The 23,103-nt window shown below is 38.3% G+C and overlaps 2 protein-coding genes, 1 long non-coding RNA gene and 1 pseudogene across 3 annotated transcripts; 2 read left to right on the top strand and 2 right to left on the bottom strand.

Annotated features, from left to right (window-relative positions):
* Nucleotides 1-129: 129 nt before the first annotated feature.
* Nucleotides 130-3,001, bottom strand: LOC131322256 (probable NAD(P)H dehydrogenase (quinone) FQR1-like 3). Its single transcript, XM_058353505.1, has 4 exons — nucleotides 2,716-3,001; nucleotides 2,490-2,583; nucleotides 1,452-1,717; nucleotides 130-552 (listed from the first exon to the last, which is right to left on the bottom strand). The coding sequence occupies exons 1-4, from the start codon at nucleotides 2,748-2,750 to the stop codon at nucleotides 309-311; spliced, it is 639 nt and encodes a 212-aa protein (XP_058209488.1). The 5' UTR covers nucleotides 2,751-3,001; the 3' UTR covers nucleotides 130-308.
* Nucleotides 3,002-4,724: 1,723 nt separating this feature from the next.
* On the top strand, nucleotides 4,725-7,792 carry LOC131317117 (uncharacterized). The gene is made up of 2 exons (XR_009197335.1): nucleotides 4,725-4,964; nucleotides 7,512-7,792. It is a non-coding gene; the product is annotated as an uncharacterized LOC131317117 (long non-coding RNA).
* Nucleotides 7,793-9,936: 2,144 nt separating this feature from the next.
* Nucleotides 9,937-14,266, bottom strand: LOC131332002 (U4/U6 small nuclear ribonucleoprotein PRP4-like protein; annotated as a pseudogene).
* Nucleotides 14,267-18,211: 3,945 nt separating this feature from the next.
* On the top strand, nucleotides 18,212-21,839 carry LOC131317109 (large ribosomal subunit protein uL10-like). The gene is made up of 5 exons (XM_058346686.1): nucleotides 18,212-18,575; nucleotides 19,443-19,511; nucleotides 20,588-20,686; nucleotides 20,766-21,158; nucleotides 21,509-21,839. Exons 1-5 carry the CDS (start codon nucleotides 18,321-18,323, stop codon nucleotides 21,659-21,661), a joined length of 969 nt encoding a protein of 322 aa, XP_058202669.1. The 5' UTR covers nucleotides 18,212-18,320; the 3' UTR covers nucleotides 21,662-21,839.
* Nucleotides 21,840-23,103: the final 1,264 nt, after the last annotated feature.

Here is a 23,103-nt window from a genome sequence, read left to right as displayed (position 1 = left end):
AAATATCAAAACTCAAAGACAAACACAAAAAAAAGACAAAACTACCACTCAAAACACAGGTTGCAAAAATCTATATCGGCAAAGCTGCTCCATCTTGGATCTAATTCCAATCCAATTATCATTTCGATGTACTAGTAATGCGGAGGTTTTGATAGAAATTATAGACTGCAATTAGTAGTCTTAGTGCTGTACATGTTTGAGACATTTTCCATAGGATTATACAGTACAAGTCAGAAGGCGGTCAAGTACCTTCCATTCCCAGTAATATATGATGTTCCTGTCACATATTACCACATCCGAATACATGTTTATTGCGCTGGAAGGGGTCGGGGTTTGAGCTTTTTGGTAAGTTCAGCTACATATTTACCCTGATAAAAGGCCTGTTGGAGTTCAAGTTCTGTGGGCTGACGAGATCCATCTGCCGCATAAGTTCCCGCACCATACGAAGAGCCACCTTTCACCTCATTCATCTCAAACATTCCACTCCCAAATGTGTATCCTATAGGGACAAATATCATACCGTGATGTGCTAACTGCGTAACGGCTGTCAATCTGAAAGAGGCAAAATGGAAATGAGTCATAAACAATTAGCTTACTGATGACAAAGATCGCATTTACAGATTAGAATTATTGATCAGTTTTTCTTGTTCCCGGTCAAATGGTCTGTTCCCCCAGTAATACATATCCTACATGTAGAAGTTTTTGCATTGCATGATCCCTCCTCTCAGTAGGTCTAACGACGAAAAAAATAACGTTAATCCAACAGTGCATAAGATACAAAGCCCCAAGGTACAATGAACGAATCCAAGTGAACATAATCATCACCGTCACCTATATCACATGATGCATTATGTGTTTTGGTCCCTTCATTTTTGCATGATATACGAAAGCAAATGCAAGTAGATAAGATGCCATATGGCAACTGGCATACGTATTACTCTTGCAGCTATTAGTACTCCAACTAAAGTAGGACAAAGACACAGAGTGTGGTGTATACTCACTTTCCCTGGACAAACCCTTACGCAAACTACTTAGGTACACAACCTTCCTCAGCATCCATCTCCTTCTAATGCCATATCTTTATGTCGTAAGGGCTTAGCGTAAGCTAAATCCACATTCTTGACTTCCACTCGTAATAACCAAAATCCACATATTTCTTTGGTGTGGGGTGGGGGCTGGAGAGGCGTTGAATGGTGGGCTCAACATGGTGCAACTAATATAAATCAACAATTAACGAGGAACTAGATATCCTAACACAATGAACAAGGATATTCTATGAAATTCCCGCCCTTCAAATAAAATGAGAAAGGGAATTAGTCAAGATGTTGCGTAATTCCCTTTCTAAAGCAGGATAGGCATATCAGTCTAGATATCGAATGCAAACTGTGAAAAGCATTGAAACAAACATAAATCTTCGTAAAAGAGGAAGAAGAATGACAGAAAAGACTCACGCAGTAAGCTCCTGCCCTCCCCCATGGAAACCGGTACTCCAGAAGATTCCAGCAGGTTTGCCAGCAAGGGCTTGGGTAGCCCACAGCTCGTGAGTTGCATCAAAAAAGGCTTTGAACTGCGCTGCCATCACGCCAAAACGAGAAGGAAAACCAAAAAGAAAGCCATCAGCCTCCACGAGCTGTTCTGGCCTGATCTCCGGCACATCATGTGGTTTGTCAGGGGCCTTCATCTTTTCCAGTACCCTGTCTGGGAGCGTCTCTGGCACCTACCCTTTGCAATAGACAGCAACTCACAAAAAGAATCTGAAACGCAAAAAGAAACTCCATATTCCTTCTAATGGCCTTGTTTGATTGAATCCATTAGCATAGGACTGGATCTTGGATGATCAACATGTCTATCATTCAAATGCAACGATTGATCAATCGAATGCTTACATATTCGTTGAACAATCAATTCCATAAATTACTACTAACAGTTATCTCGTTAACATATAAGTGGGATCACATTTCCCACATTTGAATGCAGCAACTATGAAGCGAGATTACCTAATGTTTGGACAACCACACTATGGTATCAAATACACTATTAGCTAGTTTGGTGACTGGCGAAATCACTCATTTATAATACTTCATCCGTCCTATCATTTTAGTCCATTACGAAGAATGAACCGTGTTATTTTCAAAAAAAAAAAAAAGGTGAGTAAAGCATGCACTCTTGTGTGTAATACTCTCAATTTTTCAGCACCAATTCAATGAACTCATCCATCCGTCCCAATTTGTTAGTCCTTCTCAGAAGTTTGTAATTGCTTATATATTTTCTTTTAATCGGTAATGTTTTAAGTTTTTGGAAATTTTGTTTGATAAAACTAATCGAGATCGATCAAACAAACCTCATATTGTACATAAAAGTAGTATCAATTAAGAAGTAAAAAATATTGTCTATCCTATTAGAATAGAAAGAAGTACAAACAAATTAGGTGAAGGAATATAATCAGTTTCCCTAACAGAGGACTTGTAAGAAAGAAAGTAGAGTCCTACCTGCCAAAGCGTTGCTTCCACACCTTCAACCCCATTAGCTCCTTCTTGTATTTTTCTAGCCATATCCTCCACATGCCCGTACAAAGAGTAGAATCTGCAACAAAAAACCAGTCTCGTCATATTAATACACGCACAACTGGGTTTGGGAGCCTTCGGATTTATAGCCTAACGTTGCTCTATACTCTATGAGAGAGAGAGAGAGAGAGAGAGAGAGAGATTAGCTTACACTATGTAGACCTTGGTGGTGGGCATGGTTTGCATCCAAAAGACGGTTGAGAGAAAAAATGCAAACCAAGAAGTTAGTCCGCAGAGAGAGGGAGGGAGAGGCGTATCTATACGGGGTTTATACCATCTGATAAACAGATGACGAAAGATAAAGAGATACAGACAGACAGACAGCGACAGAGAGGTAGAAGCGGATGCGCCACGTACGTCGGGAGGCCTTATCCGGGATAATGATGATGATGACGACTCCTCTCCACAGTCCTCTTCCTCTGGTTTTGTAAAACAATTTCATATCATAAACTAAAACAAGACTGGCTAATCTAAAAAGTCAAACTTTGCAAAGTGAACTCCGCGAAAGTGTGTTTGTGCTAGGGACACATCGGTGTGGCTGAGTTCAGCCACACCCCTCTCACATGCAGGTGGAACCCGCTTCAGTAGATCCCGCCTGCATGTGAGAGGGGTGTGGCTGAACTCAGCCACACCGATGTGCCTCTAGCATTTCCGTTGTTTGTTTGCCAACTTTTTAAATGAGTACATAAAAAATGGCACTCATACCAATCTAAGGCCTTGTTCGGCTAAAAAAGTCATTGGCTTTTTCGCCAAAAATAATCCAAATAAATTCACATAAAAACAAAAATAAGCTGATAAGTTATTTTTTTCGTCTTTATTCAAAAAATATTAGATTTCGATCAAAATTTTATACTTTTTAGATTCCTCTTGTCATGAAGATGCAATAATTTCCAAAAAAATGAGGATAAGCCAAGTGATACGAAAAAAATTTGAATAAAGACAAAAAATAAGTCACTTTGGCTTATTTGTCCGAACACCTCCTAAGTGAGTTTGTTTGCCAACTTTTTAGACAAGTTAAAGAAAATGGCACTCATCATACAAACGTTCTCAAACCATTTTTTCCTCATTTGTTATTGTGTTCGAAATTTGGTCCAACCTCAATTTGATAGGAGTAGTTAACAAGGAAGGATAGTTCTGCGATCATGTGGCATCACTTTGTAAAGTCTATGAGATATTGAGTTTCAGTTGACGTATCAACAATACTAATAACAACTCCCAATTCAGAAACAACAATATTAATACTAATATACATCGGCGATGTGAACATTTGTTTCTCCCAAATCAATTAAAATTAAGATCATTGTTTGACGATGTGAAGCAATGTAATTGACTTAGAGGAAATAAATATTTACATTGGCGGTGTAAATAATTTAATCTCATTTAACTAACTCAAAAATATCCTACCTTTAATAAATAGTTATACCTAAACAGCAACCTCGAGGGTATGAGTGATAAACACCCAATAATGCATATTTTCGATAATTAAGTCCTCTAGTATGTTGTGTTTGTACATATATATTGTCGTTTTTATGCAATATTGCACGTAAGATAGGTTTTTGTGTGTTTCAGGTAATTCGTATAAATAAAGCGCGTTTGAATACCAAGGAATGCTCCGGGTGCAACCAAGTACTCAAGGCCACGTGCCAACCCGTTGTGGTGCTTTAAAAGATGGTTTGGAGTTTGCTCGGGTCGTCCAAGGGTCAAGGGAATTGAAGGACATGTGAGGATTTTACCAAAGCTATTCATTTTTCGACCAGCTGAGGGTAAAATTGTCATATCTTTTGATGTACAAATTATCTTAGATTCAAACCACTTGGGTTAGAAAATAGACTCGACAAGCTTTTCAACAGTCCAAAGAACACTCAAATCCGAATTCGGGAGTGTTCGGAGTGAGCCTGCGAAGTTTTTCAAAAATCTGTCAAGCAAAGTCAGTACCAGCACCGGTTATTTGTAGAGACCCGTAATTTCATCATTTAATTTTTGGTATTTATAATGCAATTGGTCTATAAAAATAAAATGTATATATATATGAATTTAAGTTTTGAACAAAATGTTGTTAATGTGTGAGGGTGTATGAGTTGGGGGTTATAATGTGATGTTTGTTGAATAGAGGGGTGTTAGTGCATTGGGGCTATATGTATCAACACACACAAAGAGAACACTTCACTTTCCCCTTTTCTTTTTTTTAGCCGAAGCTCTCTCTCCCTCCTCCCTTTCTCTCGGTCTCCTCTCTCACTCCCTCAACCAAATTCTTGCTACTCCACCATCAATCCTTGAAAACCCACGCACATCTCTTCATCCTCGGCCCTCGGATCGCGTGGGAAGAGCTCGGTGGAGGCATATTTCGGATTTGGAGGCTAGGGTTTGGTTTGAGCTCAAAGCTTGGTCTTGATACTTGAGGTAGGGATCTCCTGCCTTCTTTATATGTGTTAAGTGTTGGTTTGATGTGCAAGGATTAAGTTTGATCATCTATTTTGAGTCTTGAATAAATCTAGTGTATGCTGAAAATTTCGTGGGTTCTGGTAATCTGTCTTTTTGGGGCCTTTCTGCTAGGAATTAATTTTTGGTATCTTCATAACTGTTAAAGTACGTTTCAATACGAAGATTTCGGTACCAAGATCATGCAAAACCGATAATCACACAATTAGTTATGAATTTTTGAATACTGGCTGTTTGCTGGATGTGCGAATCTGTGCGTGGCTGTCTTCTTTTAACTTTCTGGGCATGACGAACATTTTGGGTGGCTTTGGGTCTTTTACAGGAGGTGCATATTTAAGTTAAGAAGAGATTGGCATTGGAATCAATTAATTTGGTTAAGTATACAATTTTTGGTGAATTTCTAAAGCTGGGTTGGTTGATAGGTGCGAAAATGGTTGCGAAACTGTTTTTCTTTTGATTGTTGGGTTAATCTCCTCTCGTTTCTGAACCTGGGATTTTTACTGAGCGTAGGGCTTGTCGTGGTGCAACTTTTGGCTTTGGTTTTACTATTTTTGGGTTTAAGATGAAAGAGTTATGATTTTTCAATCAATTTTACTTATTCCCGCGTAGAATCTGACAGCACCGGCGGACTTAGGTAAAATGGCCATAACTCCTAGCTCGGGACTCGAAACGACACACCGTTTGTTTTGGTAGAAACTAGACACATAGAGCTTTCCAACGATACATCCCATGCATCATGGGTATGTCCGAGTGATAACAGATTTGCATCCAAAGTTGACTTAAATCCTGCCTTTGTACCAGTTTTTACTGTTATGTTGGAGCTATGATTGAAAGGCCGTAGTTAAGTTACCCGAACTCCGTTTTTGATGTATGATCTATGGATTCAAAGGAGAAGTCTACTTTTCAATGGTTTAAGGGTCGTCCTTGAATTCATGTTGTTTAATTGGATATGATCAAATGTAAATGATTAATTTTGCCAATTCGATATGAGGGGGATACGATGAGTTGATCTAGGTGACTAAGTGTTGGTTAAAGAGAACTAGAAAGGATAAAGTTGATGTTTTCATTTGAGATATGATGAGGTGGTAGGATATATGGATTTCAAGGAAAGGTTTGGGAATAAACTGGAATATGAATAGTGAAATGAATGGTCCGCTTAGGCTTTGATTGTTTGACTTGCTTCCATGAGAATGAGGTCTTATAGGATTGATTAACACGTCGGGTTACGTATTGACTAATGATTAGTTTGTTAATGAAATAGAAAATGAGAAGTGTAACAGTTGCTATGTAGATAAGTATGAGTTTCTTGCACGACATTTGTACAAACGATACAATTGAGAATGTGAACGATGCGTGAACTTTCAAGGCCTAACCTTCTAGGTGGGTGCTTGGCAGGGGAAGCGGGTCCCATAACGCCCGGCAGGAGCTAACGCTCGTATTGAACTTTCAAGGCCTAACCTTCAAGGTGGGTGCTTGGCAGGGGAAGCGGGTCCCATAACGCCCGGCAGGAGCTAACGCTCGTATTGAATTTTCAAGGCCTAACCTTCTAGGTGGGTGCTTGGCAGGGGAAGCGGGTCCCATAACGCCCGGCAGGAGCTAACGCTCGTATTGAACTTTCAAGGCCTAACCTTCAAGGTGGGTGCTTGGCAGGGGAAGCGGGTCCCATAACGCCCGGCAGGAGCTAACGCTCGTATTGAATTTTCAAGGCCTAACCTTCAAGGTGGGTGCTTGGCAGGGGAAGCGGGTCCCATAACGCCCGGCAGGAGCTAACGCTCGTATTGAACTTTCAAGGCCTAACCTTCAAGGTGGGTGCTTGGCAGGGGAAGCGGGTCCCATAACGCCCGGCAGGAGCATTCGCTCACGAGAACATAAATGAGAGTTTGAGGACGAAAGACAATTTTGAAGGAGGAGCAATTAATGTGGAACACCGATGACGCTATTGGTAACTTATGAGGAAATTCAAAGGAGTCATGTTCATTCTCTACTAGAGTTGTTATGTTTTGTTTACCTTAAAACATGGAGTTGTGGTGTATGAAAAGGATTTGGGATTTGGGATTTACGGGTGAGTTTCCTTATTGTCGAGGTGCGGTACTATTCGATGTGTCATTGTTATTTCGTACTCTAACTATGCATAGTGTGTGTATTTTTGGTGAGAGGTTGGCTCGTTATTTGAGACAAGAAAAATGATGCTTCCATTAAAGAACTCAGATTAACCTTTAGGTCTTTGAAATGTGTAAATGAAAAAAAAAAAAGAGCAAGGATTGATTTGGGTAACGCCGTAACTGTAAGCTTAGATTTTAAAAATATTTGCGTGTGTAGGTGAGAGTGTCTATGTTTGAGAAATGGAGTTAAATACTTCCCAGCATGAGTATGGTATTTTGAGTTTCACTTTTGATAAAACAAATATGCTTTTGAAAAATGTTTTTCCTTGATGTCTGTCTTCACTTGTGCATATAATTTAGGTATGGATATCTCTACGAGCTAGTGTAGCTCATTCTATCCTTTCAGGTACTCGTCATGACACTTAGCTTGGATTGCATGGAGCGCATATTGAGACGTCTCTTGAGAGCTTCATTGGAATCATTAAGGAGGTGTTTTATCATCTAGTCTAATTCATGTTGTGTACTTTACTCACAATTGAAGGTTGTATCTTTTGGTTAGAACATATGTAAAGCTAGGTATAAACTCCTCTCTTTGATTATTGTGAAGCCCTTTTAATGGAATACGTTTGGGAGACTTTATGTAAAAAAAAAAAAATTAGAGAGAAGAAGAAGAAGAGACTTTGATTCTTTGTTTGGATTGGCTTGACATTTAATGGTAAATATAGTTGAGGAAAAAGATTTTGTTTACAGAAAATATATTATTATTTTAGTAGAAAATCGAGGGCGTGACATTATTTGCCAGTATCCGTATTGGCAGTCTAGAGAGTAGAAAATCCAGCCTGTTGAAGCCTGGTACCGGTATTGAGGAATTTCCAGTATCGATACTACTTGGAAAATCGATAGATTTTTGTTAACTTTTTCAACTTTCCATTTATGGAAAGTTTTCACTTTTGACAAATTTTTGGGATATTTTTGGGGGCCTTTTGGTCCTTTGTAATCCATCTTGTAGGCCCTATATATATGGGTGTATGCCATTTATGGAAATGATGGGCCATTAGTTAACTTTAGGCCTAAGCTTTCTTTTTGCTTTCTAGGATTTCCATAATTGTTTTTCAAGCTTTTCAAGTTAGTTTCTTCAAGAACTCAAGTAAGTTTAAATGTTTTGATGTTTTCTCATATATTAATGTTGTAGCTACTTGTTGGATCTTTATATAAATTAAGTTTATTTTCATTTTTATCGGTTCAATCTTATGTCTCTCTTTAGCTTTGTGCTTTGTTCTTTAAGCATGTGTAGTCTCTTAGGTTTGGTCATGGGGTGATATCTACCCATGATTTAGAAGTTTTAATGGTTTTTCTATGACTTGATTATGGTTTTAGAAAGGAAATGGCTTAATATCTAATTTTCGGCCAAACTAATGGGCTAATACCTTCTTTGACCGTGTGTTGCCCGGAGTTTTAATCTTCGTTTTGCACACGGGGCCCGGGGCTTTTAACGCTCCTAGCGTTTGAGTTAAATGTCTTTTAAACGAGTTTAAGTCATTTTCGAGCTTAAACCATGATTATGCTTGGTTTTTAACGTTGAGTGCTTCGGGTTAGAATTGTCTATGTCTTGACTTGGAGTTGTTAGAAAGAAACGGTTAAATTGGCTAAGTCATCGGGAGGTTTGATCCCTTAGATCTTGCCGCCTGTTTTACTAATTTTCAAACGTCATTTCTAGCTAGTTTTTTTTTACAATAGTTTTCCACTTTTCAAAGCAATACCGACAGTTGGCCGACTTAAACGGCGAAAACCTTATATAAAGCCTACAATCCGAACTAGCTATATTCGAGCTCCCTATGGATCGATCTCGGTCTTACTGAATGACTAGAAGCTTTACGCTTCAAGCAATTACATTTGGGAGTGCATCTTTCCGTCGTAAGCAATGAGAAATAACGTTAGTCCCCCTCCTTAAATTGAGATTGTTTTGAAGACAATATTTGATATTGGAGATTGATGCAGGGAAGCGTGTTGAAAAAGAGATCGGCGATAAGATCGCGACAACTCTTCCTTAAACCTGTTTAGTCTGAGATTACCCAGGAATAAATGCAACAACAATTGGTTGATTCACATAAAATACCCAAAAGTTGCCATAAAAGAGAACACAATTTATAACTTTATTAATCATCAAAAACTGAATAGTCTTAAGGCTTACAACCATACTTATAAGCAATCCTAGTAATACTAAAAAGATAAATTCAAATTAAGAAACTATTGCCTTATTAACCAAGATACTAAATAGTAAAAGGAAAATTAGATCAACATAAGTACGAAAATAAAATAATTCTAGACTAAAAATACGAGGTCACAAAATTTCCTAATCAATCACTATTTTAAATAATTACTATATCTTTCATGAATTCACGCCTGCATCATTCTCTCTGGCTTGAGAAAACTCATCTTCGAGTTTCCATTGCTTCAAATAATTTTGCTTGTCGAAACTTGTCTGCATTGATCTTATACTTTAAGTTGATCTTCTCGAATCTAAATTTCAAATAATGTTCAAAAATGAGAGTAGCAATTTCCTTCCAAACATGCATAAGGTGTGGAATTAATCCAATGAATCTTACTTGCAAGATCTTCAATAGGCTCCCAAAATGAACCCACATACTGAAAATTTTGATCATCTTCAACACGATATATTCTAAAGACGATTTTATAAAACTGCCAAGTACTCGTAGCAACGACACCAAATTTGTATTTTTCAACGAGGAACTTGGATCCTCTTTTTTATTAGGAACTATCTCATACCTTTCATCAACGAATGGTTCTTCATCATAAATTGATGGTTTACTCTAATTCACAACTGGATTTGGAATAACTTTGGATGTTAAAGGCCACCGAATTGTACCCTCCTCCATGATGGAACACAAATTCAGTGGGTAGTAATGAGGTTGATTGTCAACAATCAAGGTGACCCTCTCAACCAACGCTTCATGCGTATTGTTCCCCTTGTTGTGCACTCTGTGCAGCCTCATCACCTTCATTCACATCTTCGGCAACAGCATAACAGTCATAACAAACTCCTTGTCGCGTCATGATCCGGAATCGAGCGAGACTTTGATACCAATTGATGCAGGAAAACGTGTTGAAAAAGAGATTGGGCAACAAGATCGCGACAACTCTTCCTTAAACCTGTTTAGTCTGAGAATACCCAGGAATAAAGGTAATAACAATTGGTTGATTCACACAGAATATCCAAAAGTTGGCATAAAAGAGAATACTTTTTATAACTTTATTAATCATCAATAACTGAATAACCCTAAGGCTTACGATCTTACTTATAAGCAATCCTAGTAATACTAAAAAGGTAATTCAAATTAAGAAACTACTGCCTTATCAACCAAGATACTAAATAGTAAAAGGAAAATTAGATCAACATAAGTACGAAAATAAAATAATTCTAAACTAAAAATACTGTCCATCTTCTGCATATCCAATGATGTAACTCGTCCTTCATGACCGGATAATGTCTTGACAGGTTTAAAATCTCTAGATGACCAAACCTTGGCAGTCATATCAAATGAGGCAGTAACCAAAAAGTATCCCTCTTCAGGCTCAAATTTGACTTGAGAGACAGATTTTGAGTGTACTGGTATTACGTACAATGACTTTCTCTTCCTTAAGTCCCAAATTCGGAAAGTATTATCTTCACCGCCTGTGGCTAAATGATAGCCATTGGGAGGAAAACTGATACCAAAAACTGATTTAACATGGCCTACCTGTTGGAGATAATTTAGAATTTATTATTTAGGATAGAATTGTCTAACACATGGTTCATGTATTAAGGTTATCGAAGAGTCACATTCATGTATCTTGGTATATGTATGTGTGGAGATACATGAATGTATTAAGTATTAAGAGTCCAAGCGATATGTTTGTGCCCTATATAAATGGGCTTTGATCTATGGAGTTGGAAAGTAGAAAAGTTCAAGAGTATTGAAATAAAGATTAGCTTGTTGAGTGTTTAAGGTGCTTGTGCTCCTTGGGAGCTCTGTACGGCCTTAGGGTCGTACATCTCCGAAATATTTATATTTTTGTTATCTTCCACATTTATGTTTAGTTATTTTATATATTCCGCTGCGTTATGGAAGGCGAGAATACTTCTTCCAGAACGAAGGTCCCATACACCGGCAAGTGCATCTAGACCACAAGATCGATGCAGCCAAAGGTCCATCACGGTGAAAGGTATCCATACACACTTCGACTAAGACCTTATTGGAGAAGCAATTCCTCTCCAGTATCTATATCCCATAATCTCCAAGTTTTGTCATAGCCAGGTACTTCCCTGATGGATGGAAGGCAATTCTAGCTAGACGATCCAAATGGCCCTCGAATGTCTTCAGGAGAGACCCTTCCGTATTTCATTGCCTTGCAGTCCGGTCAGCAGAGGCAGTTGCTATGTAATTGTCCACGGGAGAAAAAGAAACATCGGTTAAACGTTCTGTGTGCCCTTTTAAGGTAGAAACCTTGTTCACTTGAGGCATGCTCCATAATTTGGCAACTTCGCTAGAGGCGCAGGTGGCAAGCATATTTCCATCACGCGAAAAAGAACACCCTGAAAGTGGCCTGTCATCTCCTATTTCACTGCAATCTAAAACCAAGCTCCCAACTTGCTTCAAACCCCAATCTATCTCTGCGTCCAAATCCTCATCAGAGCCGGCTTATAGCCAAGGCGAGGGAAGCGAGCGCTTCGGGCCCCTAAAAAATATTAAAAACGAGGGCCTCCAAAATTTTAAGATTCCTATATATATATAGAGAGAGAGGTAGGTTCCGGTGAGGGATCCCTCATTTTATTAAAATGCGGGACTCTCCGTCCCGATTGAATTTCGATGATCCGAGCCGCTCAAAGTTATCAGAACGTGATTTTAAGGGTCCCTGTGAGAAATCAGCAAAAAAAATGACCGGGAAGGGCTTCATCCGAGCAGTTTTCATTGAATGGTTCAAAAAAAACTGCTCGAATGACGCCCTTCCCGGTCATTTTTTTTGTTGATTTCTAGAGTGAACTCTTAAAATTACGTTCTGCACACATTGAACGGTTTGGATTTTCAAAATTTGATCGGGAAATGAAAGTCCCTCATTTTAACAAAATGAGGGATCCCTCACTTGAAAATTCCTCTATATATATATATATGGTCAAAAAAAAATTGCACTAGCCTCCATTACACAAAATAGGCCCAATTGAAATTTAGGAGCCACAAAATAGGCCCAAATTGTGAAATTATTCATTAGTGAAGAGGTGACACATTCAGCTGAGGAATCCTTTCGAGTCAATTACTTCCTATATATTGTAGATCAAGCACTTCCTTCACTCAAGAACAGATTCGAACAATTTCAAGTATATGAGAAAGCTTTTGGATTTTTGTTTGATTTGAACCGTTTGGATTCTGTCGAGGATGAAGCGTTGACGTCCTCTTGTGCCTATCTTGAGGATCTCTTGAAAAGTGATGAGTTTTCTGATATTGATTGTAACAACCCAAACTCTCAAACACCTCTACTTGTCTAATGAACCCAAACAAACAAATCGAAAGAGTTACGCCAGTAATTTAAATCAAGAAAGGCTTTTCTCCCACTTTCTTAATAATTAACATAAATTTGCATATCCACCTTGTTACATATCCTTTCCAACCCATGACCCTACTGCCTAAGAGAACCCCTCGGCTCTCCCCCTTTCCCCCCTTCAAAATACCCTTCTTTCCTCCTTTATATAAAAAAAATTGGTGAGTCACCTCTCAAAGTTGTCTAAAGTGGACACATGTCCATTAGCTTTTCCAGTTCCTTTCTTCTCTCGTTTCTTCTTCCTTTTGTTTTTACAATGCATGGTTGCTCATGAGATGTTTGTCTCAATAGGTGACACATGGCTCTATTTAATTTCCATTTTTATTTTTGGTTTCATACTACAAACTTATCCTTTACACACACCCAGCATCACCACCTCACGTGCACACACATAACCCACACAATTGACACTTGTTTTAAGATATTCTATTCCCCAATTCCCACTTGTACCTACCATTTCCTTTATTTCAAGTAATTGGATTTAAAGAACCATCAGAAACCCACTATTTGAATAAATAATCCCGGTATTCAAAGTTCGGGTATTACATTGATGGGAGGAATTTATTTCAGAATTAAAAGTTTTGAAGAATGTCTTGCCAAAAGATAAAAGAAAGCCAATTGATGTGTTGAATTACTTGAAGACATTGGATGGTTGCTTCCCAAATGCATGGATTGCATATAGAATATTGTTGACTATACCAGTTACAGTTGCATCGGGAAAAAGAAGCTTTTCAAAGTTGAAATTGATCACAAATTATCTTCGGTCAACCATATCTCAAGAAAGATTAAATGGATTGGCTATGTTGAGTTGGTGAAGCAGCTTGACTATAGAGACTTAATCAGTGCGTTTGCAACAAAAAGTGCGAGAAGAATAATTTTCAAATGATGAATTTTGAGGTATTGTAATAGTTGCATTTTTTTGGGGATAATTATATGTTTCTATTTTGTAATGAATCTTTTGTATTGGTTTTTTTTTTTTTTTTTTATGACTCTTTGTAGACCACTTTTGTATGAAAAATATAGGGTGACATCATTCAAGAGGTTCGCTTCCGGCCTCCAAAACTTATGAGCCGGTTCTGATCCTCATCCGGGTCATCCCTGTCCCTTCTTGCACGTGGAAGCCACAAACCCGCCCTCGGAAGAGAATACTTAGCAATCTCTACTCGGGCCCGCAAAAGTGCTTTAGACCCTTCAGTGTAAAATGGGTACTGAATGTCTTCTTCAGCTTCATCCTTTGTCGCAGCCTCTTCATCCTCGTGAGCTTTCATGAGCCTCTCTAGCTAATTGCCCTTCAGCATCCAGTTTCGCCGGGAGCATCCTCAAACGGTCCCGCCTTTCCATCTCCTTCTCTCCCAAGAGGGTTATGGGTTCACCAAGGCGGCGTAGACAGGCCCGCCCAGCCATATCATTAGTAGGAACAGCTAGGGCAGCAGCACGCCGCTTTATCAGTAGTTCCTGCATTGCCTTTTCTTGCCTCTCTCTGATTTGTCTGCTCTGTTCTGAAACTTCATATTTTGCAGTGGACCGAGGGGGGCCTGAACCATCAATGTTCGTGATGCCAGCGAGAGATCAGGGAGAGAGAGGTCGGCCAAAGAGAGCTTTGAGATGGACCGGAGAAATGGAAACGAGAGCTAGGGCAAAGAAAGATAAATCTGTCCCGAATGGGTTATGGAGTAGTTTACTATTACGCTTGTCAACTCTCGTAGAAAGTTGAGGCTTGGAGCCCTGAGGAATAAGGTTTGCGAGTTAAACCCATTATCGGGAGGAATTCTTCGGCGTCGGGTGGGTATATTCCATGTGATGTCTGCTCGGCATATTCGAGTAGTCCAATGACTTTTAGACGGTTTAGATTGAAACTCTCTCTCTCTCTTCTCTCACCTCACAATTCTCTCTCTCTCTCCAAATCCACGCCGTCCAAAATCGAAATAAATAGCCCGAATGCGTTAAGCGAACATTACGTAGTACCCACCAAGCACTGAAAAATTTCTCCGTTATCCGCACGTAGAAGTTTGACTCAATTCCAGCCCATGTGTAGTGTAGTATTACACGTTTGAGAGGAAGTTGTAGGAATGAGACTTTACAAAAGGGCAAAATCCACTTTAAACCCATGTATTTTGAGTCATGTGCATATACATTTTTTATAGTTCAAAAGTGTGTACATAATTCCCTATGGTTTTGAAAATGTGAAGATAAATTTCTTGCTGTTATATTTTTCATCCATATTAATAGAGGTATATCTCACACGTCTCCAAAATCTAATCTGAGCCGTTCATAATGTATTAAATAAAGAATGAAGTATCTCTGTAAAAAATCATCTCAATTAGACATCAATAACTAAGTGATCTAATTCTTGGTAAATTCAAATTTGAAATGTTAATTTTATACTCCATCCGTCCCTAAATAAGTGTCAAACGTGCAAACCTAGGCCTTTAAAAAAATACATTTGTTTCGTTAAAAAAATTAAATTTTTTTCACAAATCAATAGATGGCAATGAGTTCTATTAGATTGTGGAAAAAAATTAGATTTTTTAATGAAAAATATGTATCTTTTGTAAGGCCTAGGTTTGCGCGCCGAATCCTTATTTAGGGACGGAGAGAGTAATAAATTCATTTCGACAATGAGGTTTTATTTTTTGATTGACTTGAATTTGACATGAATGTAGTACTAATTGTCAAACTCCACAATATCAATGGTTTGGATCTAATTTTTGGTATATGGGATGAATTGATTAGATTTAAGGAAGAAGAAAAATCAAGGGAGAGAATAAAGGCATACCGGTCTTTTAATGTTGTGTCTATTAATATGGATAGAAAACATAACGGCAAGCGGTCTATTCGCACATTTTCAAAACTACATGGGATTATGTGCACACTTTTGAACCCATACATGGCCCAAATCACAAGGGGTCAAAGTGAATTTTTCCATTTACAAAATTCTCATTTATGTGTGCAAAGTTGCTAACTACTATCGTGAATTCGTGATCACGACAGTTCCTTAGCCACCAACGAGGGATTGGTTGAAACTGGGACTTGGTTCGACAAGGTTTAATTTCGTGTTTCCATAATAGTAACTCTTTATTGCAGCGAAACGTACTCCTAACACGAATCTCACATATATGTGAGATTTTAATTAGCTTCTGTCCCAACATATATAGGTGTACAACGAGGTCTCCTGCAGATAGTGGTGTAGTGTGACTAAGCAATACTCCTTGACGCAGGTGACGTGGTACTATAATGTATTTCCATTTCATTCCAATAAAAAAAGATTGTTCCTTAGGCCTTAGCTATCCCAATCCACCCCAACACCTTCATGGACTGTGGCCCCATTGTGCTTATGCCCATAGGTTTGTATCTCAGAGAAAAATGATTTCTGCACTCCACATTTTATAAATGCAAAGTTTGTTTTTAAGATTGGTGTTGTATGTGAAGTAGTAAAGAACAACTTTTTTTGAGTGCATTTATTTATAAAAAAAGTGAATTGCAAAAATCCTTATCCTCAAACAAGGCTAGTGTGGGTTGTCAAGCATTGCAAGATGAAGGGGTTTAGCTCTGCTGTGTAAAAATTGTCTTTGACTGCAGCTCTTTACCATATTTGGCTTAAGAAAAATGCTAGAATTTTCTCTTAGATTTGTAGCAGATTTGGTTGTGAAGGCCATTGTTGCAAAAGTTAGAGATAGGGTTAATTTGCTTAGGGGAAGGTGCCCTACTCCTATGAGCATAATGAGTCCTTTCAATGGACACCGACAAGCGATGCACATACGGTGCACAGACTGGCACGCCGGGCCCACTCTAGATCCCGCACGAATAATTTGAGTCATACAATATTTTTAAAATAATTATTCGAGTGGGTCCGCAAAAAATTAGTTCAATATGATATGTGTAGGTGCTTGATCCAATCTTTCATTTTTTTCATTCAGATTATAGGAGAGAAAAATCAGCTTAATACGATACGTGTAGGTGTTTTATCGATTCAATCTTCCATTTTTTCATTCAAATTACAGAAGTGAAAATTTTTGTAATCTAAATGAAAAAAATGAAATACTGGATAAAGCACCTACACGTACCGTATTGAGCTGATTTTATGCGTAGCCATTCGAAATATTATTCTAAAATTATTGAATGGCTCAGATTATCCGTGCGGAACCCAGAATGGGTCCTGCGTGTCAATTTGTACCGTATGGGCACAGCTCGTTGGTGGCTTTAGCTTTTTCATGCTGTGTAAAAATTGGTCTATTTCTCCTTGTTTCTTTAGTAGAAGTTTTAGGAGAGTGCTTTAGCTGCGGCTTGGTTGTGGATCTCATCTCGGCAATGAACGGCTTTCGATCGTTGGCTGTTGAGATAAGATCCGAACCGTTGGATGCACGATCCAACGGCTCAGAGGTGCTCAACACGGTGTACCTCTCACTACACAACACCAATCCGAAATCCGGGGTGTACACTGCGCTTGTTTTGTGCTTTTCTTGAGGTGGTTATAAAATTATGCTTTGTTCGGTTCACAATTTGAGAAAATTTGGAAAGAATTTTTATGGTAATGAGTGGAGATAGATAGAAAAATGAAAGTAGTGATTGGAGATATGGGTAATGAGTGAATTTGAAATTGGAAATTTTTTTTTCCAAATTTTGAACCAAACAAGGGCTAACTCATCCAAAAGAAATTTTAATTATAAAAGTAGATTGCTGCTCCATCGGTTCTAAACTACGATTTCACCCTTGAGACTCTAACCCAACGGGATAGACCACTAGAGTGGCTAAATCCCAGGGTTGGCTCTGTTTTCTTTTGATAACTCAAGTGTCCGATTTACTTTTTGTGCACTTCAACTAACTCAGGGTTGATTTTTTTCAAGTTTATTCAAAAGCTTATAGATAACCCATCGGTAAGGGGAAGGGACAATTAACATATGTAATAGTGTCATATGTTTTGAAATTTTAATTTCCAGATTTGACGCTACTAAAATATTATACTCCACTACTATTGTCTAAAGTCATAATATTGTCACAAGCATTCCATTAAAACCCAAAAAAAAAAAAACAATTCTACGAGTGCATAGTTTGTGAAAAACTCATCCCAAAATTAAAGAAACAATAATGTTTTTCCTTTAGTTTATAATAATATTTATCCCCCCAAAAATTATTATCATCACTTTGTCAATTTACCACGCTGTGGAGTGAAAAAGATTATAATTGAATATCATCACAAGTCACAACAAATAAGTTCAAACAAAAACACAAATTCTCAAATATTATCAATAAATCCGAGGTAGGATCCTTTGTACCGAGAGATTTTTCAACCGTTAAATTTAAAATATAAAAAAATATACAATTCAACGGCCAAAAAATCGATTGGAATAGAGGAAATTCGACCAAATAAATCCACTATAACAATTATTACAACAATAATAAAGCAGAAGATCAGTAAATATGGACCGTAGGATCTGGCCAATGGCGTTTTCCCAAATCCCAACACGCTCTCGTTTTGTCCATACTAACCGTATATAAGCCTACATGCAGCGCTCACGCTTTCTCCCTCTGCACACCACCCTTTCCATTTTAGGTTTAGGGTTTCCACCACACCCCCACCCTTATCTCTCTCTCTCTCTCTAAACCCTAAAGATCTGCAACAATGGTGAAGCCGACCAAGGCCGAGAGGAAAACGACGTACGATGGAAAGCTGTGCAAGATGCTCGACATATATTCCCAGATCCTGGTCGTGGCGGCCGACAACGTGGGGTCGAACCAGCTTCAGAACATACGCAAGGGGTTGAGGGGTGATTCGGTGGTGTTGATGGGTAAGAACACCATGATGAAGCGCTCCATTAGGGCCCATGCTGATAAGACCGGCAACAATGCCATCCTCAACCTCGTCCCCCTTCTCGTGGTACGTTTTTCGGCTTGGATTCGTGTTTTTTCTTCACCTCTTTGGATTGCCGAGAAAGTTTTGGAAAATGGACGTTTTGATCTGCTTCGATGTGTTTCCTGTTTTTTTTTTTGGCCTTTGTTCGTATGAGGTTTTTGTTAGGATATGTGTTTTTTTGGACTGTTTGGTTGCCGAGAAAGTTTCAGGAAATGAAAGTTTTGATCTGTTACTACGTGCTTTCTGTTTTTTGGCCTTCGTTTGCTGAAAATATGTAACGCATACCTTTTTATTATGCATTTTTTGTGGTACCATAGGCTTCTCCTTTTTATTATGGCGTGTCGATGACTCCATGGACTGTTCGGTCTGATCAATCGTTTCGGGTTCTGAAAAAGTTGTGCTAAGTTGCTAACAGTTGTTTAGATCTTACATGTTTTTGTTAACAAATATCGAATAAAGTTGATTGTTTTTCTGTCATTTGATCATTGATGTGTTTTGGTCTGTTTGGTTGGCGAGAAAGTTTGTGCCAAGAGAAAGTTTTGAACTGTTAATTTCCATGTGTTTTCCCAATTTTTTCTGTCATTTTTTTAGAGACCGTCTATAGCTCTGAATCTCAAATGCGCCTCCCGCTTGAACGTACACCTCTACTGGGGAAGCAATGCCTCACACCAATTTTTTCTGTCATTACTACCTTTATGTTTGTTTCCTTGTTGACCAGTTCGATTGAGTGAATTCTGAAACCTCTTTTCGATTTCTGAAAAAGTTCCCCTCTCAGTACATGCTGTAGCTTATGATCTTTCATTGTTTTGGGGAACATCCAAAGAAACTTTTTAATGCTTTCCTAAAACATGCATATATATTTCGTGAGATGCGTATATTGGCAATTATCAGGGTAACGTGGGATTGATCTTTACCAAGGGAGATCTCAAGGAAGTGAGCGAAGAGGTTGGAAAGTATAAGGTATACTGTTTTGGCCTTTCAGATCCGATTACTCTTATCATCATAGGAGTATTTTTCTATCCTTTGTCATGAATCCCTAGCATGTTTCGTGCTAGACTGTTATTGTTACAGTATCTGGTCTATTAACAGTAATTCAATGCATTAAGGCCCCGTTCTACTAAGTTTCACGCTAGACATGTCATTCTCTTATAATACATTATCTTAAATTAAAAAAATAAGTATTTATTTTAACGATCTAACTACACATTTATTATGGGGATTTACATGCACATTACTGCATTTTTGTGAACCTTGGAGTTCTATACTCCTACACTTTTGGGAAAAATGTTGTGCCCCCTTTTTTTTTTTTTTGGGTACGATTACTTTTGAGAATGTTGTGAATTTTAGCTATGAGTCACATGATCCCATGAGCCCTAAATGAAGGGAGACACTTTTGAAAAGTGGGATAATATGGACTATTATTTGTATTGTATGTATCTTCTTGAATTATTTTAAATTCATAACAGTTGAATATGATACATAACATACATATAAAAATGTCATAACATTTGCATAAATTTTATAGCATCAAGCCATCAAGGTAAAAAAACTCATAGCATGATCATCTCATTATATGAATGTTAGTACTGTATGAATTTAATGGTTATATTACGAATTTATGTTATGACTTTCCTCATAAAAATTATGAATTCAAGATTGATTTATGAATTAATATCCAAATGCTATCAATTTTATACACAATTTAAGGGGCACATATGGGACATTTGCACACACATAATTATGGGTGTGTATCTAGCATTTTGCACTCTACCATAGCCCATGTTTTCTTATAGTGTGAACCCAATGCCTGTTTACTGTTATCTGTATCCAAATTTTATACCCATGAAAACTTGCATGGTTCAATCATCGAAAAATTAAAAGGTCATCTATATTATGTAAAAATATCACCTTCCACACCATTGATTCTGTTATAAAGCAGATATGAAATTCGTCACTTTGACAATGCACATTTACATTTTTTGATTCTGTTATGAAGCAGATATCTTTTTTTTTTGGGTATTATTTACCTGGAACAGGTTGGAGCTCCTGCTCGGGTTGGCCTTGTTGCTCCAATTGATGTCATTGTACCACCAGGAAACACCGGACTCGATCCTTCTCAGACTTCCTTCTTCCAGGTCACTTGTTCAATCCTCTCTCTATCACTAAGTGATATGTTTTTCCCCATAATCTCAACCCCTCGAGTATAATTTTCAGGTGCTCAACATTCCAACTAAGATCAACAAAGGCACAGTGGAAATCATCACCCCAGTAGAACTCATAAAGAAGGGAGACAAAGTGGGCTCTTCCGAAGCCGCCCTTCTCTCGAAGCTATTAATAAGGCCGTTCTCTTACGGCCTTATAGTCCACTCTGTCTACGACAACGGGTCGGTTTTCAGCCCCAACGTGCTCCAACTCACCGAGGACGATCTGGTGGAGAAGTTTGCAGCCGGGGTGTCGATGGTTACCTCCCTCTCAGTCGCTCTCGCGTACCCAACACTTGCTGCTGCGCCTCACATGTTCGTTAATGCATACAAGAATGTTCTGGCTATTGCATTGGAAACAGACTTCTCCTTCCTACAGGCTGAGCAAGTGAAGGAATACTTGAAGGTCAGCCCCTTATTATTTGCTTACTTTTTTGGAATATGGTGCGTTTTTTTTTAATCTTTTCCTATTCCTGCAGTCTTTTAGGAGACAAACCGAAAGCAAAATTTGATTCGGAAGAAATATGAATAAAATTAGCTATAATACGAAACAATCTTAATGTATCAAAAAATTAAAATAAGTGAAGCAAACCAAATGTCAAAAAAATCTTATCTTTTCCAGAACCTTGTTAACTGAACTTCATTTTTAATCTTTTTGGCATTTTGAAATAAGTTTCCGTTCATACCAGAAAAGTAATGTAAATGTAAATTATGTTTGCACAATTGGTAAATTGTTTGAATGCTATAAAATTGCAGGATCCAAGCAAATTTGCTGCTGCCGCTGCTCCAGTTACTGCTGCTGCTGGTGGCCCAGCAGAGGTTGCAAAGGAGGAAAAGAAGAAAGAAGAAGTTGAGGAGTCCGCTGAGGAATCAGATGATGAACCGATGATGAATATATTTGGTGATTGAGTTTTCGATCTGTTAGTAGTTTCTGTCTGGAGTCCAGAGAGTACCAATGTGAACGTTTTTCTTTACCACGTTTTGTGTTTCGTTTAGGATCCTTTTGGTTGGATGACTTTCTTTCATTTTGAATTCAGAGATGTTTTGCATCCTAATCAAATGCTTCAATGCTTTCTTTTTGTTGCCAGTTTTCTTTTTATGTGTGGTTCTTGATTCCCTAGTTTTAGCTTTCCTTGAGTTTATCTCTGATGAATCTTCCATGAAAGGACAAGGCAAGGGAGCTAATCAAGAGTCTACAAGGGCAGAGTAAGGCATGGTTCATGCAAGGGAGATCTGAAGTCGCTCCTTCTAAGACGAACATGAGTCATAGACTGACCCTAACCCCAACAAGGGCACAAGGGCACTGGTTGCCAAGATGAATGAGATGAGCTTCTATTAGCCCAAGAGACTCAAACCCATGTCCTGGTCACCAAGCCACGTAAGAGGAATTTTCGAACTACTTGATCACCCAATGATAGTGTGCTTGCTGAAGTCTGTCCGGTAGAGAAGTAACATTCTAATTGCTGAGTTCATTTCCAGCCCCTTTGGATGGAGGGGTGAGAAAAGAGAAGAAATGGGTGTATTCTTCCTCATTAGTGAGAAAAGAAAAGAAAGGGGTATGATTTCTCACCCTCTCATTCAAATAACAGTGAGAAATCAAATTCTCAAGCGACTGATCTCTTCTCCGGCGAGCTGAAACTCTCTCCCTCTCTTCTCCGGCAAACCTAGTACTCTCTCTCTCTCTTCTCTCTGGCAACACACAGCCACTCATCCGACGACGATCCGACAAGGGGTGGATCACACGCTCTCCTTTCTCATGGAATCTCGCCACTTTTGGCAAGAAACAAAACTGGGCTTGGGAGGGGTTCTGGTCTCCCTCCCTCTCTCGCCTTGTTCCCCTTCCAAACGAGGGAGAGATTGAGCTCTCTCCCCGTCTCCTCTCTTCTCGTGCGAACTCTCGCGTACCAAAAGGGCTGTTAGTGAAAAGGTACCGATATAGGGGGTTTGTGCAAGCTCAGCGGGAGTCAAACTCCCAACATCAACTAATCCCGTTCGGCTAAATATGCCAACTGACTTATTTTTTTGTTCTTATTCAAATTTTTTTCGTATTTGTTAATTTTTCGTCAATTTTTTTGAGAATTATTACATCGTCATGAAGAGAGAAATCTAAAAAGTAAAAAATTATGATCGAAATCAAAAAAATTTTTAATAAAGACGAAAAAATTGGCTAATTGCCTTATTTTTGTTTTTATTCAAAAAAATTAGATTTCAATCATAATTTTTTACTTTTTAGATTCTTTTTATCATAACGATGTAATAATCCTCAAAAAATTGACGAAAAACTAACAAATATGAAAAAAAAATTAAATAAAGGCAAAAAAATAAACCAATTATGATGACTTAGGCCCCAT

Source organism: Rhododendron vialii, chromosome 1a (genome assembly GCF_030253575.1).
Source record: "Rhododendron vialii isolate Sample 1 chromosome 1a, ASM3025357v1".
NCBI lineage: Eukaryota > Viridiplantae > Streptophyta > Magnoliopsida > Ericales > Ericaceae > Rhododendron > Rhododendron vialii.
Note: the sequence above shows the minus strand (reverse complement) of the source record. Positions and strands in the feature narration are given on the sequence as shown.

Bases quoted from the DNA above. Each gene is read 5' to 3' on its own strand.
- LOC131317109 (XM_058346686.1), top strand. From the start codon at position 18,321: ATGGTGAAGCCGACCAAGGCCGAGAGGAAAACGACGTACGATGGAAAG. The intron at 18,576-19,442 runs GTACGTTTTTCG...GGCAATTATCAG, and splicing joins ACCTCGTCCCCCTTCTCGTG to GGTAACGTGGGATTGATCTT. The intron at 20,687-20,765 runs GTCACTTGTTCA...TATAATTTTCAG, and splicing joins CTCAGACTTCCTTCTTCCAG to GTGCTCAACATTCCAACTAA.
- LOC131322256 (XM_058353505.1), bottom strand. From the start codon at position 2,750: ATGCAAACCATGCCCACCACCAAGGTCTACATAGT. The intron at 1,718-2,489 runs GTAGGACTCTAC...TGCAAAGGGTAG, and splicing joins TGGAAGCAACGCTTTGGCAG to GTGCCAGAGACGCTCCCAGA. The intron at 553-1,451 runs GTGAGTCTTTTC...TGCCTCTTTCAG, and splicing joins GGAGGGCAGGAGCTTACTGC to ATTGACAGCCGTTACGCAGT.